Source organism: Hipposideros armiger, unplaced genomic scaffold (genome assembly GCF_001890085.2).
Source record: "Hipposideros armiger isolate ML-2016 unplaced genomic scaffold, ASM189008v1 scaffold_1404, whole genome shotgun sequence".
Lineage (NCBI taxonomy): Eukaryota > Metazoa > Chordata > Mammalia > Chiroptera > Hipposideridae > Hipposideros > Hipposideros armiger.
The window spans coordinates 204526-228605 of record NW_017732754.1 but is presented as its reverse complement, the minus strand read 5'-3'; the positions used below and the strand labels follow the sequence as shown (position 1 = coordinate 228605).

The 24080-nt window shown below is 39.9% G+C and overlaps 1 protein-coding gene across 4 annotated transcripts in view; it reads left to right on the top strand.

Moving 5' to 3' along the window:
* The window catches only part of CSNK1G1 (casein kinase 1 gamma 1), a 76327-nt gene that overhangs the window by 24796 nt on the left and 27451 nt on the right, over positions 1-24080 (top strand). For all 4 annotated transcript variants that reach the window (XM_019633786.1, XM_019633783.1, XM_019633785.1 and 1 more), the window contains 6 exons: positions 10978-11129; positions 12483-12717; positions 18077-18162; positions 20019-20103; positions 20377-20525; positions 21165-21272. In XM_019633786.1, coding sequence (XP_019489331.1) covers positions 11031-11129; positions 12483-12717; positions 18077-18162; positions 20019-20103; positions 20377-20525; positions 21165-21272 — 762 coding nt within the window. In that variant the 5' untranslated portion in view covers positions 10978-11030. The remainder of the gene's footprint in view (positions 1-10977; positions 11130-12482; positions 12718-18076; positions 18163-20018; positions 20104-20376; positions 20526-21164; positions 21273-24080) is intronic.

Genomic DNA, 24080 nt, shown 5'->3' with positions numbered 1-24080 from the left:
TGAGAACAAAACAGTTTTAGTATTTCTTAATTTCAGAGAGCTGTTGCTCTGCTTTTGCCTCTGGGCTTTTAGCTGCCTAGAGTACATGCTTGCTGCTCCCTCAGCCTGCAAGACTCACTCTCCCCACTGCAGCCTAATCAGCTCAGCTCTTAACTATCCTGTAACCAGCCCGTGACCCCTGCTCTGTGAAGTCTTCCCCAGCCCCTTTAGTCAAGGGTAGATGCTCCTCTTTGCTGTGTTCTCACTTGTGATGTTTGATGAATGGACAAACTGACCGCCATATACTTTGAAGTTCATTGAATTTGAAACTGGGAAACAGGGACATTGCAGCACTTATTCCTCAGACTAACTGGAAAATCAGCAAGATAAATGAGTTCACTTTGCTTCCTTGCAAGTCTTGCCTCTCCAGTGATCAGAGTGATAAAGTCATCTTGAATGTTCTATCAGGTCACATCTGTTCTGACTGGAGAGAGATTGGGGCAAAGGTTCAAATGAGAAAAAATAAAGGCAGGCTGTGTGTAGCATCTGTTCCACTGACTAGTTGCTCTGTGGCAAGCCACTTAACCTCTACTTCCCATTCAGAAACTGAGGGTCACCCTTGGTACTTTACTCTCCCAGGGCTATCTTTATGCTTGAGGAAGGGTATTACAATAGTAAGGGAGTTTAGTAACAGAGGACACTCTGCTTCTGTGCTATGATTAGACTGTGTGCCTTAGTGGGTTTTGCTTTGGTTTTCAGTTAGGACACTTCTGGGAACAATTTGTTAAATGTGCCCAAAGTTAATGAAAACATGTGCTTATCTGCTTTTCATACCTTCCGTATTAATCTAAACATATGCCAAGTTGCCTTCTGAATTCCTAAATGATGTGTTTAATTTATTAGGCTTTATTCGACAATTGATTCCTCGGTAGTTGTATTAGAAAAATACCACTGCTGCACTCCTGATATATCATCTTACCTGTGCTTTTGTAAGGGAAATAGTACTCTTTCTTTATTTACTTGAGTTCATCATCTGTAAACATTATCAATATCTTGTGATTGTCCATTAGGTTCATATACAAACCATGTTTTGCTGAATCTTTACAAAATCGGTTAATCTCTTATCAAAGTAATGTGACCCAGTAGTACTTGCTGTCACCCTTGAATTTAGGGCACAGATCGGTACATGAGATGTAGCAAAAGAGCCTAAGACTTGGAAGCAGAAGTTGGGGTTTTAGGTCTTGGCTGTACTGCTCACTGTATGACCTGAGCAAGTCACTTCAGATCAATTACCTTACCTCTAAAATGGGAGTAGTAATACCTGTATGTACTTGTTAGAATTAAATGGGAGAACCTATATAAAAACATTCCATAAACTATAAAACAGTTTATGGCCAATAGACTTTTGTGATAGGGGTATTCTTGGAGTGAAAATTTCTCATTGTAGCATTGAACAAATAATGAGATAGGAAGGATTCTCCTGACTTTGAAATATGAATGATAATTTGGATAAAAACCTAAATTTCCTCCAAACACATGGGTCTTTGGGAATAATGGATCAAGACAGGTTCTGAAAGCATTTTTAAATACCCCATGGGCTTGGATACTTAAGTAATAGGACTACAGTACTAAATGTTGAAAATAGGCCCAGGGCTTGAAACAGACCAGGGACCAAAGAGGATTTAGAACTCTGGCAATTTGTCAATATGACTAAAATGTTAAATATGCATGCCCCTTGACTCAGCAGTTCCTCTTCAAGGAATTTGGCCTCAAGACACATTTGCATTCTTGCCCCAAACGTAGACACAAGGATTTTTTTTTGCAGTATTGTATGCATATTTGTCTAAACACTATCATTTTCAAGTGAGAGTTCAAGCTCACTTCAGAGAGAGAGTGGATGGGACGAGAATTTCTTCGCCCACGAGACTGAGAAGCCCAGCAATATGCTCACCAGATCTAGGACCAACACTGACCTTGGTCCTCAGGTTACATGTGTGTTTGTCTGTCTCTGTGTTGCTCTCAACTCTGCTGTCTCTGTTAGCTCCATTCCCAGATAGGTAGTCGACCTATTCTTAGGTGGTGGTGTGGCAGCTCCAGGTTAACTCCTTCCAGCTTAGCAGTCAGGGAAAGGGGGTGAGTATAGGGGGATTACTCCTCCCCTACAGTTCCACGGAAGTCCTAGCGCTGACTGTCATTGCACTGACATTAGTCAAGCACCCATCTTTGACCCAGTTCCCCAGGGCAGGGGGATGGAATACGCTGATTAACCTGGCTTGAGTCATGTCCTTGGGGTGGCAGTGGGAAAAGAGTTGATCCCACTTTAACCACATGAAGTAACACTGAGGAAATGGTGCTTTTCCACTGGAGGAGTAAGGTGTTTTTATCAAAAGCAGGAAGAAAAGGATGCAGGCCAGGCAAAAACAATAGCTGTTCACTATAATATCTATTTCTAATAACAAATACATGGATAAAACCTAAATGTCCATTGGTATAAGAAGACTTAAACAAATGTGATTTATCATAGGAAGGGATACTATGTAGTATATCCATGTGTTGACAAGAAAAACCTCTACTACATAGTATTAAATTAAAAATGAAGTTGCAGAAAAATATTCCTTTTTTTAAAAAAGATTTTAATTGGGGAATTGGGGGAGGGGAACAGCATTGGGGAATCGGGGAAGGGGAACAGACAAGTTCTGTTCTTTTGTTCTTCAGACTAGTTGTGGAGGACGTCGCTTCACTGGCCTATGTTGGTATTATCATTGCGCTCTTCCTGGTGAGGCAGATCGGTTGCTGGCCATTGGACGGCCACTCTTGGCAGCTCTTGGCAGCTGGCCACACATGGTAGCTCATGGCAGCCCACTGCAGCTCCACTGCAGCCTACGCCATCACCGGCAACTCATGGTAGCCCAGCTCCAGGTCGAGCTGTTGTTCACCATCTTAGCTGTGGAGGGCACATCACTGGCCCTAATGTGGGATCTGAACCAGGGCCCTGCTGCTCAGAGCTGGCGTCCCAAGCCAACTTTTAACCAACGCGCCACTCGGCTGGCCCAGAGAAATATTCTTAATTATGCATATGTGTTGTATGATCTGTTGTAATGGATGTAAATGCTTTTTCATATATTTCTGTACTGCTTTTAGCTGTGTTTGAAATGAGTATATATCACTTTTATAATTAAAAAAAGTAATACCCTTGGTGGTCCCTGTTCCAGACCAGTGACTGGAATTAGCAGAGGTTAAGAACTATGATAGGGAACCTGGGAAGACAGTATGCGTGGAGCTGCTACAGCACTAATGGGAACCAAGGGGGAGATAGGACAGGTTAAGCTGCCGGTGTAGTAGGGATGGAGGATTTATATCCTGGAAGAGTGACAGAGAATTGCTGAAAAAAGTAAATGTTAACCAAAAAGGCATGTGGTTTGGAAGAAATAGGGCAGGGAATAATTTTGGCAAGCATATGAATGAAAGGGAAGAACAGAGGCAGAAAATCCGTGTAAAGGCAGAGAATCAGCTCAGTGTAAAGAAGAGAGTGGTGAGTCTGCAGTTTAGAGAATTGGTTATGTTACCTGGGCAACCCTGTTACCTAAGAAAGGTCAGGTACATCTCTCAGGGTCTCTATCTCCTATGTACCATGGACTTACTACTAGAATTTCCCTTTTCCTTCACGGGATGACTGAGATTTAAGTGTGAAAAAAGAGGGCTACTTATGTAATATAAAGACCACATAATGCCAAGTTAGCTAGGACCAAAATAAATAATTTGTTTACATATAAATGGAGTGGGTGAAGAAAAAGGAAGGTGTCATTAGACTTTGCACTGCACGTTAGATGACTTAGATGACTAATTTTGTTAGTCATTTAACCCGTTTGGATGGGCAGTTTGTTTTTTGAGAGAGGGCAAGACATTTACATTTGTTTGTGTGTAACTTTCACGGCTGTTAACGAAAATGAGTAATTCTACATAGTACCCCTATATATGGGAACAGCAAGATGAAACTGCAGATACCATAACAACCATCATGGAAGAAAACGTAGAACTACAACTCTGAGTTACTTGAAATCTTCATACTGGTACTTGCCCAACAGAACTCTTTTTTTTTTTTTGTAATCATTCCCATGGAATTCAAACAAGAACTCCTCAGAAATATCAACTGTGTTAGCATTCCCTGCACATTTAAAATCTGATTTATTTGGGCTGGCCGAGTGGCATGTTGGTTAAGAGTTGGCTCAGGACACCAGCTCTGAGCCAGCAGGGCCCCAGTTCGGATCCCACATTAGGGCCATTGACACTGCCCTCTACAGCTAAGATGGTGAACAACAGCTCGACCTGGAGCTGGGCTGCTGTGAGTCGCCAGCGACAGCGTAGGTTGCAACCCCTGCTGCAGTGGGCTGCTGTGAGCTACCATGAGTGGCTGGCAGCCAGCGTGAGCGGCCAGCAGCCGGCATGAGCTGCTGTGAGCGGCCGTCCAGAGGCCGACGACCGATCTGCCTCACCCGGGAAGAGCGCAATGATAATACCAACATGGGCCAGTGAAGCAACGTCCTCCACAACTAGACTGAAGAACAAAAGGACAGCAACTTGTCTGTTCCCCTTCCCCGATTTCCCAGCGCTGTTCTCCTCCCCTAATTCCCCAATAAAATCTTTAAAAAAACCAAAACTGATTTATTTGTTTTGCTCTGTATTATGGTGTGTGAGCATTTTAAGGCAAGCATTGTGCATCCCAAATAGAGAACTCAAGTGGTGTTTCATTGAGCTGTATTTGTTTATTTGTTTGTTTGTTTACTTTGTACCTATTCTACCCTTATCTACCATCTGCTTGGACCAGTGCTAGGCACTGACACACAGACTTAGTTAACACTTAGTAGTCGCTGCTTTCAAACAGCCTTCCAGTGGTGACAGGCAAGATGGACACCTGGACAGGGAAGGTGTAATGGGAGTGGGCCAGAGTTGTCAGGAGGGACTTCACTGTACTTCGACCTCTTTTTTTTTCTCATTCTTTTTAAATGCTTGCTAGAACGTTCTTGACTTTTTAGTTATTGTTCAGATGTGTATTAAGAAGAATTGGGCATCTCTTTAACTTTCGAAATTCTGTCTTTATAACTTAATCACAGGAACTGCCCTACTGAGGAAAGTGGAAAGCTTTCAGAGACTGGGTTTTTTAATCCCTTAAATGTACCAGTTCTGAGCTGAGTTTGTTCTTTTTAGAAAGAGGAAGAATCCCCCATCCCGAACCCACCCCCTCACCCCCATTACACAAAACTTTTAAAATAGTTCTCTTACATGCTATCCACTACAGAAAGAATCTGTCCTCCTATTCTTGACTCCTTTGGGTAAATAAAACTTTGAATCTCCTTTGAGGCACAAGGCCTTGGTAATTGTGTTTGAGATAGAGAAACTGTGAAGGCTCAGTTTCTATGTCTCACTGCTTTTGCCTTGCCTCGCCTCCTCTTCCCCCACCATACAAATGTGAGCTCATGTTAGCAGCATATATGTCTAGAGCTATCCCGGTTCCCAAGAGGCCTGTGAATAAGTTGATTGTAAAACATTTTTCACTATAGGACAGACAAAGTAATCCTGATGCCTTAATTCTGGGTCTAGCTGTTTTTGTTATTAAACCAGCATTTTGAGTAGATTCATATGTTGAACTGGTTCATATTATAGAGAGGTATTTTTCAGAGTCAGAAAAATGAGAGGGATTCTGTTCTTAAAAGAGAAGCACATGTATTGTCTCGTCTTTGTAATAATGCATTGTTTTGTAGAGTTATTTCCTGAGTTTTAAAAGCACTGCTTTCATTTTTCACTTTCAGTTCTTCCTATGGAATATAGACCTGTTTATCTGCCTGTTCTTTCTTTTTTTAAGTAGGTTTGTTTAATATTATTGATGATAATCCCCCACGTGTTAGTAATTCCCTGATTCTATCAAACACTAAAGAACATTCAATAGTTGTACTACAAGCCACTACCATTGATGGGACTAAGGACAGTTTAATTTTGGAGAAAAACTATCCTATTTTCTTTAAAAACTAAAAAAACTGTATAAACAAAATAAAAGAAGCGAATTGCCAAGGTCATTATGCCCTTAAAGGTTTTCTCCAGCCCTGACTTTAGAAGACAGTGATCATCAAGATATGCTTATTTTTTCATAGAATATTTTCATATAGATGTTATTTTTTATATCCAGATATTAATGTAGGAATGGGGCTTTGAAATTACTTCACAGCTGGGTAATTTAGTTTTGCAAAAAGATGGAAGGCTAATTACTAGGCAATAATGTGATCAAATTATCAAAAGCTTCAAGGTGGTTCTATTTCAGTTCTCAGGCTGATGTGCATTTAAAAATATCTCTACTTAGAGTAGTTACTGTTCGTAATGCATTGTGGAATCTTTTTAGGTAACAGCTTGGATGATAAAGAAGCCATTATTCTTGATTTTGTGTGTTTAACCCAAATTAAATTTATGACAGACTGAAAATTAGCTGTAGTGGTGTGCATCTCACTTCCTGTTCTATGCAGCTTGATATGTGTGTGAGTTATATGTCCAGCAGGCCTAATAAGAACATGTTATAGATGGATGGAAAAGCTGTTTCATACTACCCTACGAAAATATCCAGGGTAATATCTGCAGTGTATATATAACGTTGCAGTTTTGGTTTATAAGAGATGTGACCTGTAGTAAAATGAAATCTATTGGAAATCCTTTAGAAGAGGAACATTCAGGATTCACTTCTCTCATTTCCAGGCTTCTATGCAGCTGACCAAATTAGGAGGGAAGACCGTACTAGTGCTTTATTTCAGTGCAGATGAGAGATTAGAAAAGTACCTTAGTTTCTGAAATACCATGGATCAGAGAATTCAGTGCATGACCACCTTGCCTACTACCTACCTCTCCCTCTTCCTTTCCATTATCTCAGTTACATGCGGGAAGTACCTTGTTTACCATGTGGGTAGCTTGTGTTGCATTTAAGGTTTTGCCCTCATACCCAGTCTTATGAAAGGATTTCACAGCACAATGTTGATTAATTAAAATTTTCTGAAGCAATGGAATCAGAGATGGCTCTGCAAAAGAAGAATAAAATGTAAAACACAGGATTTCTCATTTAAATGCAGCCAAGGTGATAAATAATTATTTGCGGTAATCTCTGACCAAAAAGACAAGATTTTCTTAGTGGGCCTACGTCTGTGTCTTTCACCACCAACACTGGCCACTTCATGGGCAGTCATGCAAGCAACTAGGCACAGAATGGAACTTGTGTGGGCATCTTTCTGTACAAGTAGTTCTAACAAATTACAGCTATCAAATCATCTCCCAAAGATACTTTCATACTCAGCAGCACATTTTCTGTAATATCTAAGAAACTCGTTTAAACAAGTCTTTTAAATAGCCTTAAAACGATTCCCTTCAAAAGGTATTGAGTCTAATAGTTCTGATATGAAGGAACTTCTTAAAGAGACTGGTTTGTTAGCCTTTTCTGAGTCCTCATATATATTTAGTCATAAAACAAAGAAATGCCTTTTAGTTTTAGCCTCTAGATACAGAGTTTTTCAGCTGAGGTTGCACTTCAGAATCACTTGTGGAGCTGTGCTTACATCCACTACCAGAAATTCTGGTTTAGTAGGTTTGGAGCGAAGTCACTGCATCGGGGTTTGTTTTGTTTTGTTTTGTTTTTAAGTGTTACAGATGATTCCAACAGACACACTTCCAGTTGAGTACCACTGCCAGCTTACATTTGAAGGTGCACCGCACATATTCTCTCCAGTATGGAAGCATGTTTTATTCATACTAGTTCTGTGGCTTTACAAAGAGGGACTCAGAAGGTAGCTAGAAGGAGATCCTGGCTATGGTCAGAACTTCGGATTCAAAAGGGAACCATTCTAAACCCCTCTTCTTTACAGAGTTAGTAGCAGAACCAAATATTGTCGGAAAAGTCATGACGCATTTTTGCAACGAAAAACACAAGAAAAAATGTGTCATGACTTTTCCAACAACCCAATACTAGATCCAAGACTCTGACTTGAGCTCTTTCTACGCTAGCAACTTGGACTGATTCCATCTTTGAGAAAAGCTTTAAAGCCATATAGTAATCGAGAAGTTGTCTTGAGCTTCCCAAATCCTGCCAGAGTATTATGAGGTCTCAGGGTATTTAATAAAAGGAGCAATAATGCAGCCAGCAGGAACTTGTCACATCTTTGAAGTTAAAAGGCTGGAGTTACGAGTAATATAACGCATAGTTAGAAATTATAGACATCACCCAGAATGCTTTTGTGACTTCTTTGTAAACATGGACATTTCTAACAAGAGATACCTAGATTTGGTACTGAAGATCGTCAAGAACAGGATGTTCATTTGTCTCATTTAAACTGATCCTTAAGTATTGGCAGCAAGTCCAGGAAATTATACTAATATTATATTTCTAAGCAGGCCTGACTTTCAGCTTGTACTTGAGAGGAGGATATTGTGCCCAGATTTGCAATTTAACCAACTAAAGGAATAATTTGCATATTAATTAGGATTAGATTTAGCTGTAAAATAAAGATCCACATAACAGTAGTTAAGTCAAGGTAAAGATTGACTTCTAGATTAAAAAAGTCCAGAGCGAAGGGAAACCCGACATTGGTTTGGCTACTTCATAGCCACCAGGTACCCAGGTTCTATTGTTGTTTCACCCATCCTTGGCACTGCCTTACATCCTGAGGTGTCTGATAGTTCTAGATGGCTCCTGGAGCTTCAGCCATCATCAAAGGGGCATAGTGCCAACTTGAGTCATCTCCCTTGGAAGAGATTCTTTAGAACAACCCCATCCAACGATTTCTGTTTCCATCTCTCTTGTTATTCCTGTTATCAAGGGAGGCTGGAAAGTTATAACTGGGCAGGTTGCTATTCACTATAATTAGAAGTTCTATTACTAAGAAAGAAGGAAGAGTGGATATTAGGCAGGCAAACAACAGATTTGCCACAATCTGTTTTGAAGAATATAATACGTATTTTAGAAAAACCAAATTTTAGTGACATCAAAAACTGTTATATAGGATATCAATTTAAGAGATCCCAGACTATAATGATCATGTGTCTGATTAATAAAAACAATGAATCTCCACGATAGTGTTCTGCTTTTGATTCCTCAGCAAGACTCACTGCGAACAGCTGTTAGGTTTTATGTATTTTAAATAAACTGAAGAATGAGTTCTTCAAAACAATAGGGGGAAAAAGACATTGTAAATTAAATTCTGTTTCCTTTTGGAGATAGGGAGAATCAAAACAGCCACAAGGACAATTCAATGGATGGTTATGGAATTAGCAGAAGCAGAGTATACTGTATTAGATGCTATGAGCTAGGAATGAGCTGCTCATTAAAACACTCAAGTTGTTTAGTATTTAGGTAGAACAAGATAGACTATGCAGCTCATGAACTAGTTAAACATGTATCATAGCAATGAGTCACACCAACTCCAGATATACAGGACCTATCCTGGAGAGAGCGATTGGCGCCTTAGGTTAAAATTTTAAGTAGTGGATATTGTCTTAGTCCATTTTGGGCTGCTATAAGCAAAATACCACAAACTGGATGGCTTATAAACACAGGAATTTATTTCTCACAGTTCCAGAGGCTAGAAGTCTAAGATCTGGGTGCCAGCATGGTCGGGCTCTGATGAAGGGCCTCCTCTGGGTTGTAGATTGCTAACTTCCTGCTGTGTTCTTACATGGTGGAAGCAGGGGTGGGGGTTGGGGGTCCCTTTTAGAAGGGCATTAATCTCATTCATGAGGGCTCTGCCTAACTCCTCCCAAAGGCCCCAAGTCTTAAAACACATTAGGACTTAAGTTTCAACTTTGGGGAGGATGCAAACATTCAGATCATAGCAGATATAATCAGTCACCACTGCCTTATCCTATCTGTACAAATAAAAAGAGATAGAAGATGCAGAGAATTTTGTTGTCTAAAAAACTCATAGGCAGGGCCGGCCCAGTGGCTCAGTTGGTTGGGAGTTGGCTTGGGAGCGCAAGCTCTGAGCGGTAGGGCCACCGGTTCGATTCCTACATGGGCCAGTGACACTGCGCCCAAACTGAGCTACCAACAGGTGGCAGGATGGCCCAGAAAAAGAACCAAAAAACTCGTAGGTGTAATCTGTAGCATATACGACTGTAAACCATAGTGTACATTAATGTGTAAGATGGAAGTGTTTCTGCTGTATGACACCAGATTTTTTAAATGTTCTGAGGCCTCATTCGTCACATTTACCGAGTGCCTCATATTTACAAGTACACTCTAAGGTGGAAATTCATTCACAAGTTGCCACTTAGGTGACAAAGACTAGATTTTGGCTTCTTACAGCTATGAATTTCAAATCTGGGGAAAACCCCGACTTGTATTTTTTTCCACCTATTTCTTTCATAATTACTTATCAGTAACCAAACCCTGTCTGTTGACTTTGCTCCAGCTAATAGAAAACAGGAAACTGCCAAGACTCCCTGTGAGAAGAGGGCCAGGCTGCACCCTTTGTGACTTCACCCCTTCAGTCGAAGTTGTCCTTGGAGCAGCAGTTGCAAACAGCTCCATATGTGGCTTTGGCAGTCAGCATAGGAAGTGTAAATGAAACCAGCTAATGCAACAGAGTCTGTTAGCCTGGCCTTTTGAGCTCAGCAAGCCATCTTTTGAACCTTTCATAATCATGCGCTTTTGGGCATCCTTGGGGGAGAATAGTTTACACTCTGATCCAGTAATGAATCAGGGACCATTCTCTGTCTTATATAGCAGTGGAAATGCCTTTGACACTCTGGTATTAAATAACTGCTTCTTTGAACTTATTGTGAAATGACTTAGCCTTTCCCACTCATTATTAGTTCCCTTTGAAGCTATAGTGCTCAGTTTAAGTTCCCCAGTAGGGACTATGAAAGAAAATGGAAACCTCACAAATTGTACTTGCTTTGTATCTACTCAGTGCTGATGCGACTATCTCATGTTTTGTGACCCCCATTTGCACCCCATTCCCCCTCTGCTTTCAGGTGAAGGTCTCCCACAGGTGTATTACTTTGGACCATGTGGGAAATACAACGCTATGGTGCTGGAGCTCCTCGGCCCTAGCTTGGAGGACTTGTTTGACCTCTGTGACCGAACTTTTACTTTGAAGACTGTGTTAATGATAGCCATCCAGTTGGTAAGTTGGCATTGCTGCTCTGCAGAAGGATAGGCGGGTCCTGCAGCCACATCCTTGTGTCCCTTTTGGTGATTTACCAGCTGTAGTGATGCCTAGTGAATGCTCACACATAGGCTTGATGGCATTCTAGGAAGCTGACCAGGGCAAAAAGGGCCAATCTTGTTAAGTCCCACTGCATCTGCCCTTTGCACTGTTTTAAGAATTTGCACCTTGGAGCAATACCCTGCCCTTAATTGAAATGGAAGTATATCATTTAGATCAGGGAAAAAGAGGATGACTAGGTGAAGTTGTACAAATGCAAGTAATTTCTTAGATGTTTTATTTATAAATTTTAAACACATGCCTGTAAGTCTTTGTCATGTCCTCCCTCTCCCCTTACTTTTGCGTCCAAGAAAAGATTGGAGATGTAACCCTAACAATCAGATTCCAGAATTTTATGACCAAGAACCCTCCTTAATTCTCTGGCCTCCAGTTCTCAGAAACTGACACAGCTGAGGCAGCTCTCTCAGCTCCTGCCAGATCGCATATCATTACCAGTTTAAGGAGCAATTAAGACAGTTCCTTTGAGAAGCTTGTCAGCCTCTCAGGGAAAGAATGCAAATGCGGCTTCATTGGTCTGATGTGATGATGTAGGTCTACCCACTTTACAGCAAAAACTTGGAAAATTGACCTTGACTTTTTAGTCTAAAATTCAAATGTCCGAGCTTCCCTTTCTGTACTAAGGAGAAAAGCTTTGAAGATAGAAATGAACTTTGAAATAATTTTATGATTATTATTTTGGACTATTTTTCCATTCACATATAAACTGCACTTCTAGCTGCGCTGCTAATTAACTCTGTGGTATCAGTCCAGTGTTAACTTTTCTGGGCCTCACTTCCCTCATTTCTGCAACAAAGAGAGCTGGGTTGGGGAGTCTGCTCAACCGAGGATAGGCAGGTGTGGGCAGGAGGTGAATGTGGCAGTGGCACCTGTCTTCAAAGGCTGCCAACATATTCCGATATCCTGTCTGGAAATACCTTTTGCTTCTCAAATGCTTGCTCTCTGAAGTAGAATAAAAACACCTAATCCTATTCATCATTTGCAAATTGTAACCTTATGAGGTAAAACTGTATATTATCATCTTAGCTGAACTGTACTATCCCACTCTTGTATTGTGATATTTGTTATGCATATATTTATGTCAGAAAATATTTCCTGGTTTACAAGAGTAAAGTGACTGGGTGGTGAAGAAGAAATGAGTTTCTTATTTTCATTTCAGTAATTAAAACCTTGGGCTGATAAAAGAAAACGTATTGATGTATGTTTTTCAGTAAACTTCATGAGAGTATTTCCATCGTTGTGTTTTTCTTTTAGCTTTCTCGAATGGAATATGTGCATTCAAAGAATCTCATTTACCGAGATGTCAAGCCAGAGAACTTCCTGATTGGCCGACAAGGCAATAAGAAAGAACATGTTATACACATTATAGACTTTGGACTGGCCAAGGAATACATTGACCCTGAAACCAAAAAACATATACCTTATCGGGAGCACAAAAGTTTAACTGGAACTGCACGATACATGTCTATCAACACACATCTCGGCAAAGGTGTGTTAATGTTCTGCTCCTTGGAGGGGGTGGGTTGTTAAAATAACTTTTATTCTAATAACACTTTTGTCCCCTTGTATGTTACAACTTGTGATTCTTATTGCTTCACAGGTAAGTGATTTTTATACTTGAGAACTTATGATGGTAAGTTAGTGACTTTCCCAAATATTCTGTTAACAATTTTAGGATTTTAATTCTTTATACAGTTGATCGTTGAATGACACAGGTTTGAACTGTGCAGATCCACTTACACCCGGATTTTTTTCAATGAATACTGTAAATGTATTTTTTCTTCTTTATGATTTTCTTTTCTCTAATTTATTGTAAGAATACATATATATATATATATATGTGTGTATATAATACATATAACATATAAAATACATGTTAATTGGCTGTTTATGTTACTGTTAAGGCTTTTGGTCAACAGTAGGCTATTGGTTATGTTTGGCGGAGTCAGAAGTTATATGTGGATTTTCAACTGTGCAGGCTGTCGGCAACCCCAACCCCCATGTTGTTCAAAAGTCAACTATACTGTGTTTCCAAATTCTTAGTTTCTTAGCAGTGTGGGTACTTGAATTATTGTATTAAAGCCATTGCATTTTATTTAGTTGGGTACAAATAGCCTTATGTAGGACATCAGGCTGATACCTGTTTTGGGGAAGCGTGTTTCACCAAAACATGGACTAGGCTGCTTTTCACTGTGCACAATTCCATGAATAGTTCCTCAAGGAAGAGCCTATGTCTTATTCAGTGAAAATATATTTGCTTTTCCATGAGCCTTGCATTTTATTCAGGATTGACAATGTGCACAAATACTGCAGAAAGCTCCGATCAGGGCAGAAGTCCTTACTTGTAAAAGGAACTAGTCCAGGGGAGAGAAGCCTTAAGAACAGTGAAAGGCAAAGTAGGCAGGGCCCTCGGGCCCTCACCAGCTTCTCCAGAAAAACTCCCCTTTCTATCTGTTTTATATATTGGTCTTTCATGGAAGATTCTATTTGGAGAAAAGTTTCCAAGGTGATTGAAAAAATATCTTTGAAAATCACCACCTATATTCTGTAAGCAGAATATAACCAGGTCCTAGACATAGCTAATTATATCAGGTGTTTGAATATTAACTGTTGTACACTAATAAGTACTTTAAAGACTAAAGTAAATAGCTGCAAAGTTGCCTCATGACATAATCTGCACAGGTATACAGATGATGACTCTATTAGTGAAGAGTAAAAATGACATTACAAAGTAGTGTGTTACAGCTTGAGTTGAAATCATGAATGCTGTCAGAATTGTGTCAATAACCACATGGAAATCCTCACTTCACTAAATGTAATATTTAAAAATTAGATTAGAAGGTCCTCTGCTACTTATTATCATTGTCACTTTGGACAAGTTACTTAACCTCCCTGAAACTTATCTGTCAAACAAAGAGTAATATTTCACAAGGATGTTTTGAGGATTGAAGGGGTAGTATATGTAACACAGGTCTCTTGCATAGTGCTCAGTATTCCCTTCTTGCTTCCTTTTTACAAGGAGACGGACTGTGTTGTAAATAGTAAAGTCATAATTACTTGGTTTAACTGACAGACTCTAGAAATTCTTATTCCAATGCCTGCTTCTTGGGCTCAGCAATTCGTGTTCTAATTGTGTTCTTGTCAAGAAAGACAAGGACTTCAGTTGGTTAAGAGCTCGCTTAAGAGTTTGAGCTCTAAACAACAGCAGTTCGAGTCCAGCCCGAGCTGAGCAGCCGCTGAGCTGCCAACAGGTAGCAGGATGGCTCAGCTAAAAAAAAAAAAAAAACAAGAAAGACAAGGACTGATAAATGGGTACCCGTGTTAGGTTTGTGTAAAGTATGATGTAATCATTAAGAAAAAGGGAAATGCAAATAAAATAAATAATCTAAAAGAATGAGAAAAAAAGGGGGGAAAAGGCCGGCAGAGTGGCTCAGTTGGTTAAGAGATCGCTCAAGAGTGTGAGCTCTGAGCAACAGGGTTACCAGTTCCATTCACAGCCCTTCCTCCATCAGCCTCAGTTATCTCACCTGTGAAATGGGCATGATAATAGTACCTTATTATATCATAAAGTTCTGTGACATAGTACATCTAAAGTGTTTAGCATACTGCCTGACTCTATACTAGAGACTCTATAATGATAATTATCATTTATTCAACAAAATGTTTTAAGTATCTACTGTTGTCAGACTTGAGTTCCTTCATCTCTTGGTGTAGGTAGCCATTTCTGCTGGAACTTTCTTTGAGTTTATATCCAGACTTGGACTTCCTAGCTCCAGAGTTTTTCAGGTCAGATATAACCTGTCACCATATTTTGTTAGTATTAGAATACATATAAATGGTTGTCAAATGTCCTTTAAACTCTGGCCACGGTCTCAAACTAGAGAAGCTTCCATAGGAATTCTAATCCTATTGATTTTTAAATATGGAGCATCCTTTATGTTGTGATGAAGAAAAAGGGAAGTGCGTCTTCAAATGATTTGGAAAGAATTGCCTATTAATTTTGCGAGGGAAGGGAACAAGGGAAGGTGCCTCCTAAACCTGACATTACCCTATCCAGTTAGCTACCTTCCCCCGCTGATTGAGGCAGCCCATTAAGTGTTCTTTCATGGTTGAAGTTAGAGTGAGGACACTGCGTCACTTAGCCCCTTTACTACAACAAAATATTTTTAACCTAAAACCAGGGATGTGATGCATGTAAACCATGCATGTGTTTCTAAATTGGTTGAAAGCAAACCTGTGTGGTGTAGAATTTTGTTCCTGCTGGTCTCATTGGTGTTGAACTCTTCCTTCTTTGAAAGTGAAAATGGCTTGCATGAATAAACAATGGTGTGTGGAAATATTGACTTGAATGAATGTGGACTGTTCAAAGAAGTATGGAAATAAAGCATGGCTCTGGTTTTCACATTCTGTTTTTTTTTCTTAAAAGGCCTTAATGGATTAAATTATCATAGATTAGTTTAGAGCTAGAAAAGGACTTTTCAGATGATCTAAATCAACCACTTTATTTTCAGATGAGGAAATTTAGGCACAAAGTAGATTGACTTGGCCATGCCTGACTTCACATAGATTAAATTAATGGAAAGAATGGGCCACAATCTAGATGACCTGACTCTGGAAACATTGTTATCTCATATTCCACAGCTATTTTTCATGATTCTCAGTATTTGAAAGGTACTTTATTATTTATTCCTGTGGGCTTAAATGTGTTTTATTATTTATTTATTTATTTATTTATTTAAATTTCATTTTATAATTAATTGGCTTTGCTCTGAAGAGAAGTTGGCCTTTTTTCCTGCAGGGCTGATCAATATTGAAAATGTGAAGAATTTCGCCCTCTAGCGCTCAACTTACTAAATTGCAACCATTTGCCCAGTGAATTTTTTATTACCTAGGGCCCCAGTGTTACAGGAAGTGACTATAAAAATGGAGAGGTGATGAGTAGGTGTGATGTAGTGTGAGAACCTGCAGGGTGTGGCTTCTCTGTCTGACCTGCTTTGTTGGAGGCCTCAATTCACCTTGCTTATTCTTTCTTTTTTTGTGTATCTTGAAGCTCTGTTAAACTATTTTTGTCTAATGACTTTGTTTTCAGTTATGTATAAAATTTATTGCATCCTTCGGGTAAACCATGTAGACAAAAGCTTCTGTCTTCCTGTTTTATTCTTTTTAAGATTATATCAACCGATGTGCATCAACTAATTTTATGTTAGTTATATATCTTATCAGGGTGCCTCCCCTTTCCCCTGGCCATCACTTTTCCGAAAATCTATTATACTTTAGGCGGCAATTTAGAAAGTTGCCTTTTCTTTGTTCATCTACCCTGTAGAGTACTTTTCACTCTTTTTCATGCAAATTGCCCAAAATTGGTGGCCGCAGTTACACGTGTTGTGCTTTTCTGTTTTGAGATGGCTGAGTAGCTTTCCCTGTCTCCTTGATTTTCTTAGGTTTTACTTTCTGCACAGTGAAAGCACAGTCAAGTTTAAGGTAACTCCTTAGTCTTGCATCTGTAATTTCTTTTGATAAAGCCCTAAACTAGATTTTGAAAATCAAACATATAAAATGACTGAGATGAACTATAATTGGCAAATCAGAAATGGAGGCATGGGGCAAGCCGAGTGGCGTGTTGGTTAAGAGCTGGCTTGGGACGCCAGAGGACCCTGGTTTGGATCCCACATGTGAGAGCCAGTGACACTGCCCTCCACAGCTAAGATGCTGAACAACAGCTCAACCTGGAGCTGGGCTGCTGTGAGTCGCTGGCGACGGCGTGGGCTGCAGTCCCTGTGGCAGTGGGCTGCCATAAGCTACCGTGTGTGGCCGGCAGCCAGCGTGAGTGGCCAGCAGCCGCCGTGAGCGGCTATCCAGAAGCCGGCGACTGATCTGCCTCGCCCGGGAGGAGCGCAATGATGGTGCCGGCTTGGGCCAGTGAGCAGCGTCCTCCACAACTGGACTGAAGAACAAAACAACAGCAACTTGTCTGTTCCCCTTCCCCCAATTCCCCAATAAAATCTTTTAAAAGAAAGAAATGGAGGCATGTACTACTTATATTCAGTCTGACAACCAAAGGAGATATAGGATGTTTTCTGAGATGAAGTTACATTTTTTACTGACTATTCCACAGTTCATTACCATTTTAATCTTTCCAATTAAAAGAAAAAACCCCCCAGCAACTTGTTATATAGGATAAGCTCCCAGAATGCATGGATCCTGTTTGATGTGCCCATAAAGGGCACCTTAGTAATACAGTTTAAATTTTTCTTAAGGTGGCTATGGAACATGGTACAGATCAATGGAGCTGAGAGATTATGTGTTGATGTTTGCTTATGTCAAGTTAAATTTTGATAATAGTTTTTTTATTAATTTTTTATGACGCATAAAAAGCACTACTCATATATGCTAGGCGTTCTGCAGTTTGAGTCTTTGCAGGCCTTGCCAGAATGGACTGTTTGAACAGCTTCAGCTGCTTAATCTGCTGCCCACTTTCCCTGATGGTAACCAAGGGTAATTGTAGCTCATATACTGGAAATAATGTTTCATTTAAATTAATCTTACTTTCAGGAAGGTGACACCATTGAGTGAAGGACAGTTACTCACTGTTTAGTGATTTGGGCTTGGTTTTAGCTTAGGATTTGCTCTTTTCACTTGATATTTACTTGTCTGTGACAGATCTAGGCAAAGGAGGTACACATTGTTTTTTGGTTTTGATCTAAAATATAATACTATCACTGGTTTAGATATACAAAGAATTAGTAAACATTTCCAGGTCAGAAGGGTTTGTAAAGGGACTGCTTGGTTTTGATCCCTTTTCTGCTTAGTAACTGCAAATGTAACGTGTGATCTGTCTTCCCTTTTAGAGCAAAGCCGGCGGGATGATTTGGAAGCCCTAGGCCATATGTTCATGTATTTCCTTCGAGGCAGCCTGCCTTGGCAAGGACTCAAGGTATCCTTGAAAGTGCTCAATGGAGGGCTTTGTTTCAATACTCAGTTGTCCATGAAGGGGTTGCTGACTTGATGTCTGCAAGAAGCACAATAAGGAAGATTGGCTACAGAGATGAGAAGCAGGGACCGGTTACATTAGTCTATATTGTAAATGCTCCCCTGGGCTTTGGAAGCTCTGTTTTGCTCACATTTGTCTTCTTCCCCTTCTGAATCCTTCTTCCGTGTTTTGGGATTGTCCATAATCTCGTCCCTCATTCCTTCTCAGCTTTGCCAGTACTGCTTTTCCCTGTCAGTATTCCTCCTCCATTACCATTACGTAGCAGGACGAGTGTTCCCAGTGTGTGGGGGAATTTCTGGAACAAATTGATGTCAGCAGCTGCTACACATTTTACCAGCAAGACTGGTGTGCCCCTCAGGGGAACTGGAAAATATTTGTTCATCCTACATAGGCTAAGCGCCCACCTGAACTAAAATGAAAACCCAGGTTTAACATTGCTGTTCAAGTGTTTTATTGAATAAATGCCTATGCAGACAATAGCCATTCCTTGTGAGACATGTAGTTTAAAATAGCCTTCCTTAGGTGAGTGTCACTGCAGTACATTTTGTGTCAGTTAACTACTAATTATAACTATTATAATTATTCTCTGCCACTGGCTATAGATTAGGAAATGGTAAGCTTCTAACTCATTCTAAGTCCCATTAGATAGTTCCGTGTGAAACAAATTTTTGAGTTGTAATTTATTTCAACATGTTCATATGGAAAAAAACTTAATCAGTAGCTTTGGGTACTCCCACACTCCTCCCCCTGCCCCCCTCTTTCCAGAAGGGCAGAATGATTGATTTTGCTGTGCTCTCTAGGACATCGTCCTAAAATGTAAGGCTTCTATCCCTTCCCTTTGGGAAGATTTTATTTCTTTCCCCTTAAATTCCTCTCTTAACATCTCCTCCGTAGTCTTCTCCTAGTCATACATAATTCCTCATTGATATTGACAGTTGTCAAATAGTTTCACATCATATTTGTTCACCATATAGCCAGGCAGTGCATTCGTGTGTGTATTATTATTATTAATTGCTTGAAGCTTCCTCACAGTCCATGAATCATTTTTGAGGTAATTGAAGACATAAAATTTCTCCAACTTACTTTAGAACATTATTGCTTAAAGCTGGGTGCAGCAGGCAAGGTAGAGCCTCACGGGGATCCCGTGAGGTCACATTGTTGGTCCAAGCTCCAGGAGCCCTCTGTCTACAACCCCGAGCAAAGCAAACTTGGCTGCTTTGAGCCACTGACATACATCAAATCTGTCTGTTAGCCCTGTATCGTAGGTAACCTTTCCCCCTCTGGAACCACATTGTGGAAAGGCGTTTTTTTCTACTTTTTGTTCTTTTTTTCTATTCAGTTTCATGATAAGTATGCTGTGGCACCATCTATCTGTCTGTCCTCACTTGGGTTAGCAATATTTTTAGTCTTATCATAGAGCTGATCTAAGAAGGAGAAAGCTGAATCACTTTTGAGCCCCAGTGGCCACGGGAGATTACTAAGCTCCTGCAATTTTGAAAATATTGCTATATGAGTTGTTTTCTTCCCAGCCACTCATCTCATTACATTTGATGGTGTTTATCTGAGACTACTAAATATATTTGCACGTAAAACTTTCCAGAACAGAGCAGATGTTTTGTACATATGTAAATACATCATCTCTATTACAGTTCTTATTTGTTAGTGCTAAAAAAACAATTGAGACTGTCTAGCTAAAGTCCTGCCCATTTGAGTGAAACAACCATTATGTCCCCAAACACACTGGACCTCCCATACTTAGCACTGGTTTCCAACTAATGTTCTCTCTTTACTCTCTACAGGCGGATACGTTAAAAGAGAGATATCAAAAAATTGGCGACACCAAAAGGAACACTCCAATTGAAGCGCTCTGTGAAAACTTTCCAGGTAGGATGCTAAGAGGACACTGTAGCCAATGTGACTAAAGCTTTAAAGTAGGTGCAGACCATGACTTGGTATCTCTAGATAAAGGTGCTCTCCTGGAAACTTCCATTCTCTTGATTGTTATTTAGGCCAAGATAGGTTTTGTCACTTCCATTAGGTCCACAAAGAAAACACCAGTGTCACTTAGTCTGTACAGTATTCCTTGCGTGGCCCAGAGCTTCTCCCCGTGGGAAGCACTCAGCTAATGAGCATGGCTTCTCACCTCTTTCCTAACAGAGGAGATGGCAACCTACCTGCGATATGTCAGGCGATTAGACTTCTTTGAAAAACCTGACTATGAGTATTTGCGGACCCTCTTCACAGACCTCTTTGAAAGGAAAGGCTATACCTTCGACTATGCCTATGACTGGGTCGGGAGGCCTATTGTGAGTATCCTCTTTGTACTTCTCACCTCAGACCAGCACTGCCTCACCCCTTTACTTGTCAGACTTTCCGCTTAAATCGATGGAAAAATACATCCCTCTGACTGTAGACTTTACATTCACCAGCCTTTTCAGGGTGATGCCATAGATTGCTCTTACTAGAGTCAGGAAGTAGGGGTAACTCCGTTTATATGTTTTTAAGCGTATGACCAGTATTATCCTAAGATACCGGAATTTAAGGCAGTTTTTAAGACGTTTCATTTGAATGATCCAGAAGCTGGTGCTACATAAGCTGTTAAAGTGCTTGATTTCTGTAGGAGTGGAACCCAGCACCATAGGAGACTTTTGAATTTGCTCTTCTGGCCGAGGGTACACCAGGCCTGAGAGCATGCTAACAAACATCACCGGAGGGTGTGTGTTTTTATTTTCAAAGGTACGCTACTCTCCGATGAACTATTGAGGACCAAGCTGCTTGCTTTTTGCAAATAAGCAAACTGAGAAGGCAAGAAGACTTGAAATTGCCATTGGTGGCTAAAAATTATAGTTAGTACTATTCTATTAGAATTAGAATGATGCTGTTCTTTGCAGAGGCATTAAGATGGACCTGTGTTCCCCATGTGACTTTTTGTTATATTTCTCTAGCCTACTCCAGTAGGGTCAGTTCATGTAGACTCTGGTGCATCTGCAATAACTCGAGAAAGCCACACACACAGGGATCGGCCATCACAACAACAGCCTCTACGAAATCAGGTATGCGTTGGATCTTCATTGTTTTGGACATTCCCTTTATTTGTGGCTAATGTGAAAACCCAAATTCTTCAGCTTCTCTGCTTAAATGTACATACTGAAATTAAAGACAGCAGGGTTGCCATTTCTCACTGGTGTGAAGTGGCATTCTAGCATTTGTCAGGGTTTGTGTAATGGCACTGAGATGTAGCCAGGTGCCTTACATGAAGCATCTACTCGAGAGAATCTGAGCCTATCAGAGCCTGTTGGCTGAAAGGACCTGCTGGACACACAGGATGTACAGGCCAGTCCCGTTTGGGTCTCATCTGCAGTCCAGTGTGCAGCTCTTGCCAATGCTGGTTTTTCCTTGCTTATTAGAAAGGGTGTGTAATTTGGACTTGCAGTTAACCTGGGCATGAACTGGCACCTCCACTCCACCTCTGTCCCTACACACCGGTGAACTCTAGAACTGGCTCACATCTCTAGATCTGAGATGGACCTGCAGTGAAGATTCAGCTTTGCTTTAGGCCTCTCCAGAGAAGGCCATGTCATCTACCCAGCAGTGCTCATGATTTGGGAAACTAGCATTCTAGATGAGGGACCCCTCTCAGCCTAAAGTCAGAGGAGGCAAACACGCACAAAAAAATCAACAAATTTGACAACATTCAAAGAAAAGGGTAACTGATTAGGAAATGAGTATGTTGATTTTTATCTTTAAATCATAATATAAGAGAAAAACAAGGACCCCCCCCCCATAGATAAATAAGCAAAGAGTAATAAAGAGATAAACATATACATATGTGCCTATGTACATGCACGTGCATACACGCACGTACACACAGTCATTATCACCTATCAGATTAGCTTGTTCCTCCTCACATTTTTACATTCACAGACATTTCTACAATAAAATGCAACAACACTTACCTCACAGACGCACATGTGAAAGTACATAGGTTAAAAATAGTATGCAGAAGTACAGACACACGTATATACAGTGAAGTACGTTCACAAATATAGTTAGACTCACCAATAAGTACATGCTCTTGGCAAAATGTGTGGCGTGGCAGGTAAGAAAAAAATGTGTAAAGGAAAGAAGTCTATGTATTATAGAAAGTAGATAAAAGAGGGAGAAGGTAGGCAAAAAGATAGGGTTTAACAAACTGTATACTAATTGGCTCCACAGTTACATGCTTTAATCAGAGTAGTTGGCTAAGAATTATAATTTGACTTCTGATATGACAACAATACTGTTGGCTTTGCAGTTTTTCTCTACCTCCTTTTTAGAAAGTGTTAGGCGCACAAACTGACACTCACACATTGTTCTTTGCAAATTGTTACAAATTCTCTAGAAAATAATTTAATAAAGTTACTGTCCTCTCTGATAGAATAATCTTACTTCTTGGAATCAATCATAATAAAACAACCCAAGGTATAGATTAAGTTATGTGCATAAAACTGCTGCAGTGTCATTTGTAGCAAACTTTTAGAAATGACCCATTAATCATTTATAAGGGGATGCTTATGGATCCAGCTCAAATCCTTTAGAATAAATTGGGTTATAAAAAGTGAATTGTAATCCATTTATTCAGTGGAATATTATGTAGCCACTTAAAAGAATATTTAGGGAAAATTGTAGCAACATGGAAGTCCTTATGGTTTTTATAGTGAGGAAACCAAAATGCAAAATTAGAAATACTTCATGATTTCCCCTCAGGAAAGAGAAGATGATAAAATCAGTGAGAGGAAATAATGCCAAAATATTAACAGAAGTAGTGTTGGAAGAGGTAGTATTATGGGTAATATTTTTCCAAACTATTCTATAATGAAGTTGTATTACTTTATAACGAAAAATGCATTTAAATAGAAAAGGTATGGAGAAATAAATTAAGTAGTCAATGAAGTCTAATCAATGTATCTGCCTGCTCCTGCTTTTTGGAATATTTTAAAACTAAAATGTGTTTCCTTTAGTTTTCCTGGTCTTTTCTGCTTCAGTGAATTCATAATCAATGCTGCTGTTTTGAATGGATTTTAAAAGTATGGGAAAAAAAGATGGTTGAAAACCTAAATTGCCAGGGTGGTAAATGAGGTCATACTTAGTCCCTGAGTAAAAGTACAGTGAATTTCAATGTACTTTTTAGCGAAAGGTCATTAAACCAGTGTATGTAATTAGGAAATCTCATCTGAAAGGCAGTAAGCTTCCTTTTGAAGAGTTGAATCTTGAAGGTCTCTCTGATTTTTTTTTTCCTGTTAGTATTTTTAGTATCCCATGGCTGCTCAGGGATTGAAATTCCGCACATTAATACAAGTTCTACACCGCCTCCTTCCCAGCAGGATTCTGAATCCTTGCCGGGTAGAATTCTTTCTGCCCTGTGTGCGGTGGGGAAATGGATTTCTAGTGTCTGTTCAGCCTTTACACTGTATCTTAGTCTGTATTCTCATTGTTTTTGTCCCATCTTTAGGGTTGTTTTCTTATGCTTTTTTTTTTTTAAGAAAAATTGTAGCTAAATTTGTCCCATTTATAACTCTAGGGATTGAAAGCAGCATGATTTTTTAGACTAATTTTCTTCAAGTTTCAAAACCAGCAAAAGAAAGTAAAATCTCTCCTTGAATGAGATTGAAAGATGCTAACTTTTTTAGTGACAACTAACATTTTTTCAGGAACTTTGACTCAGTAAATCTAGCTGAGGACCTACTATGTGAAAGTATGTCCTGGGATTCCAAGATAAGTAAGGAGTCCTTGTCCTCAAGGAACTGACAAGCAGATAAGCCAGGTACCTATAACACTGGCAGAGCAGATAAGCCTCCCAAGTCGCAAATGGTTATCATCGT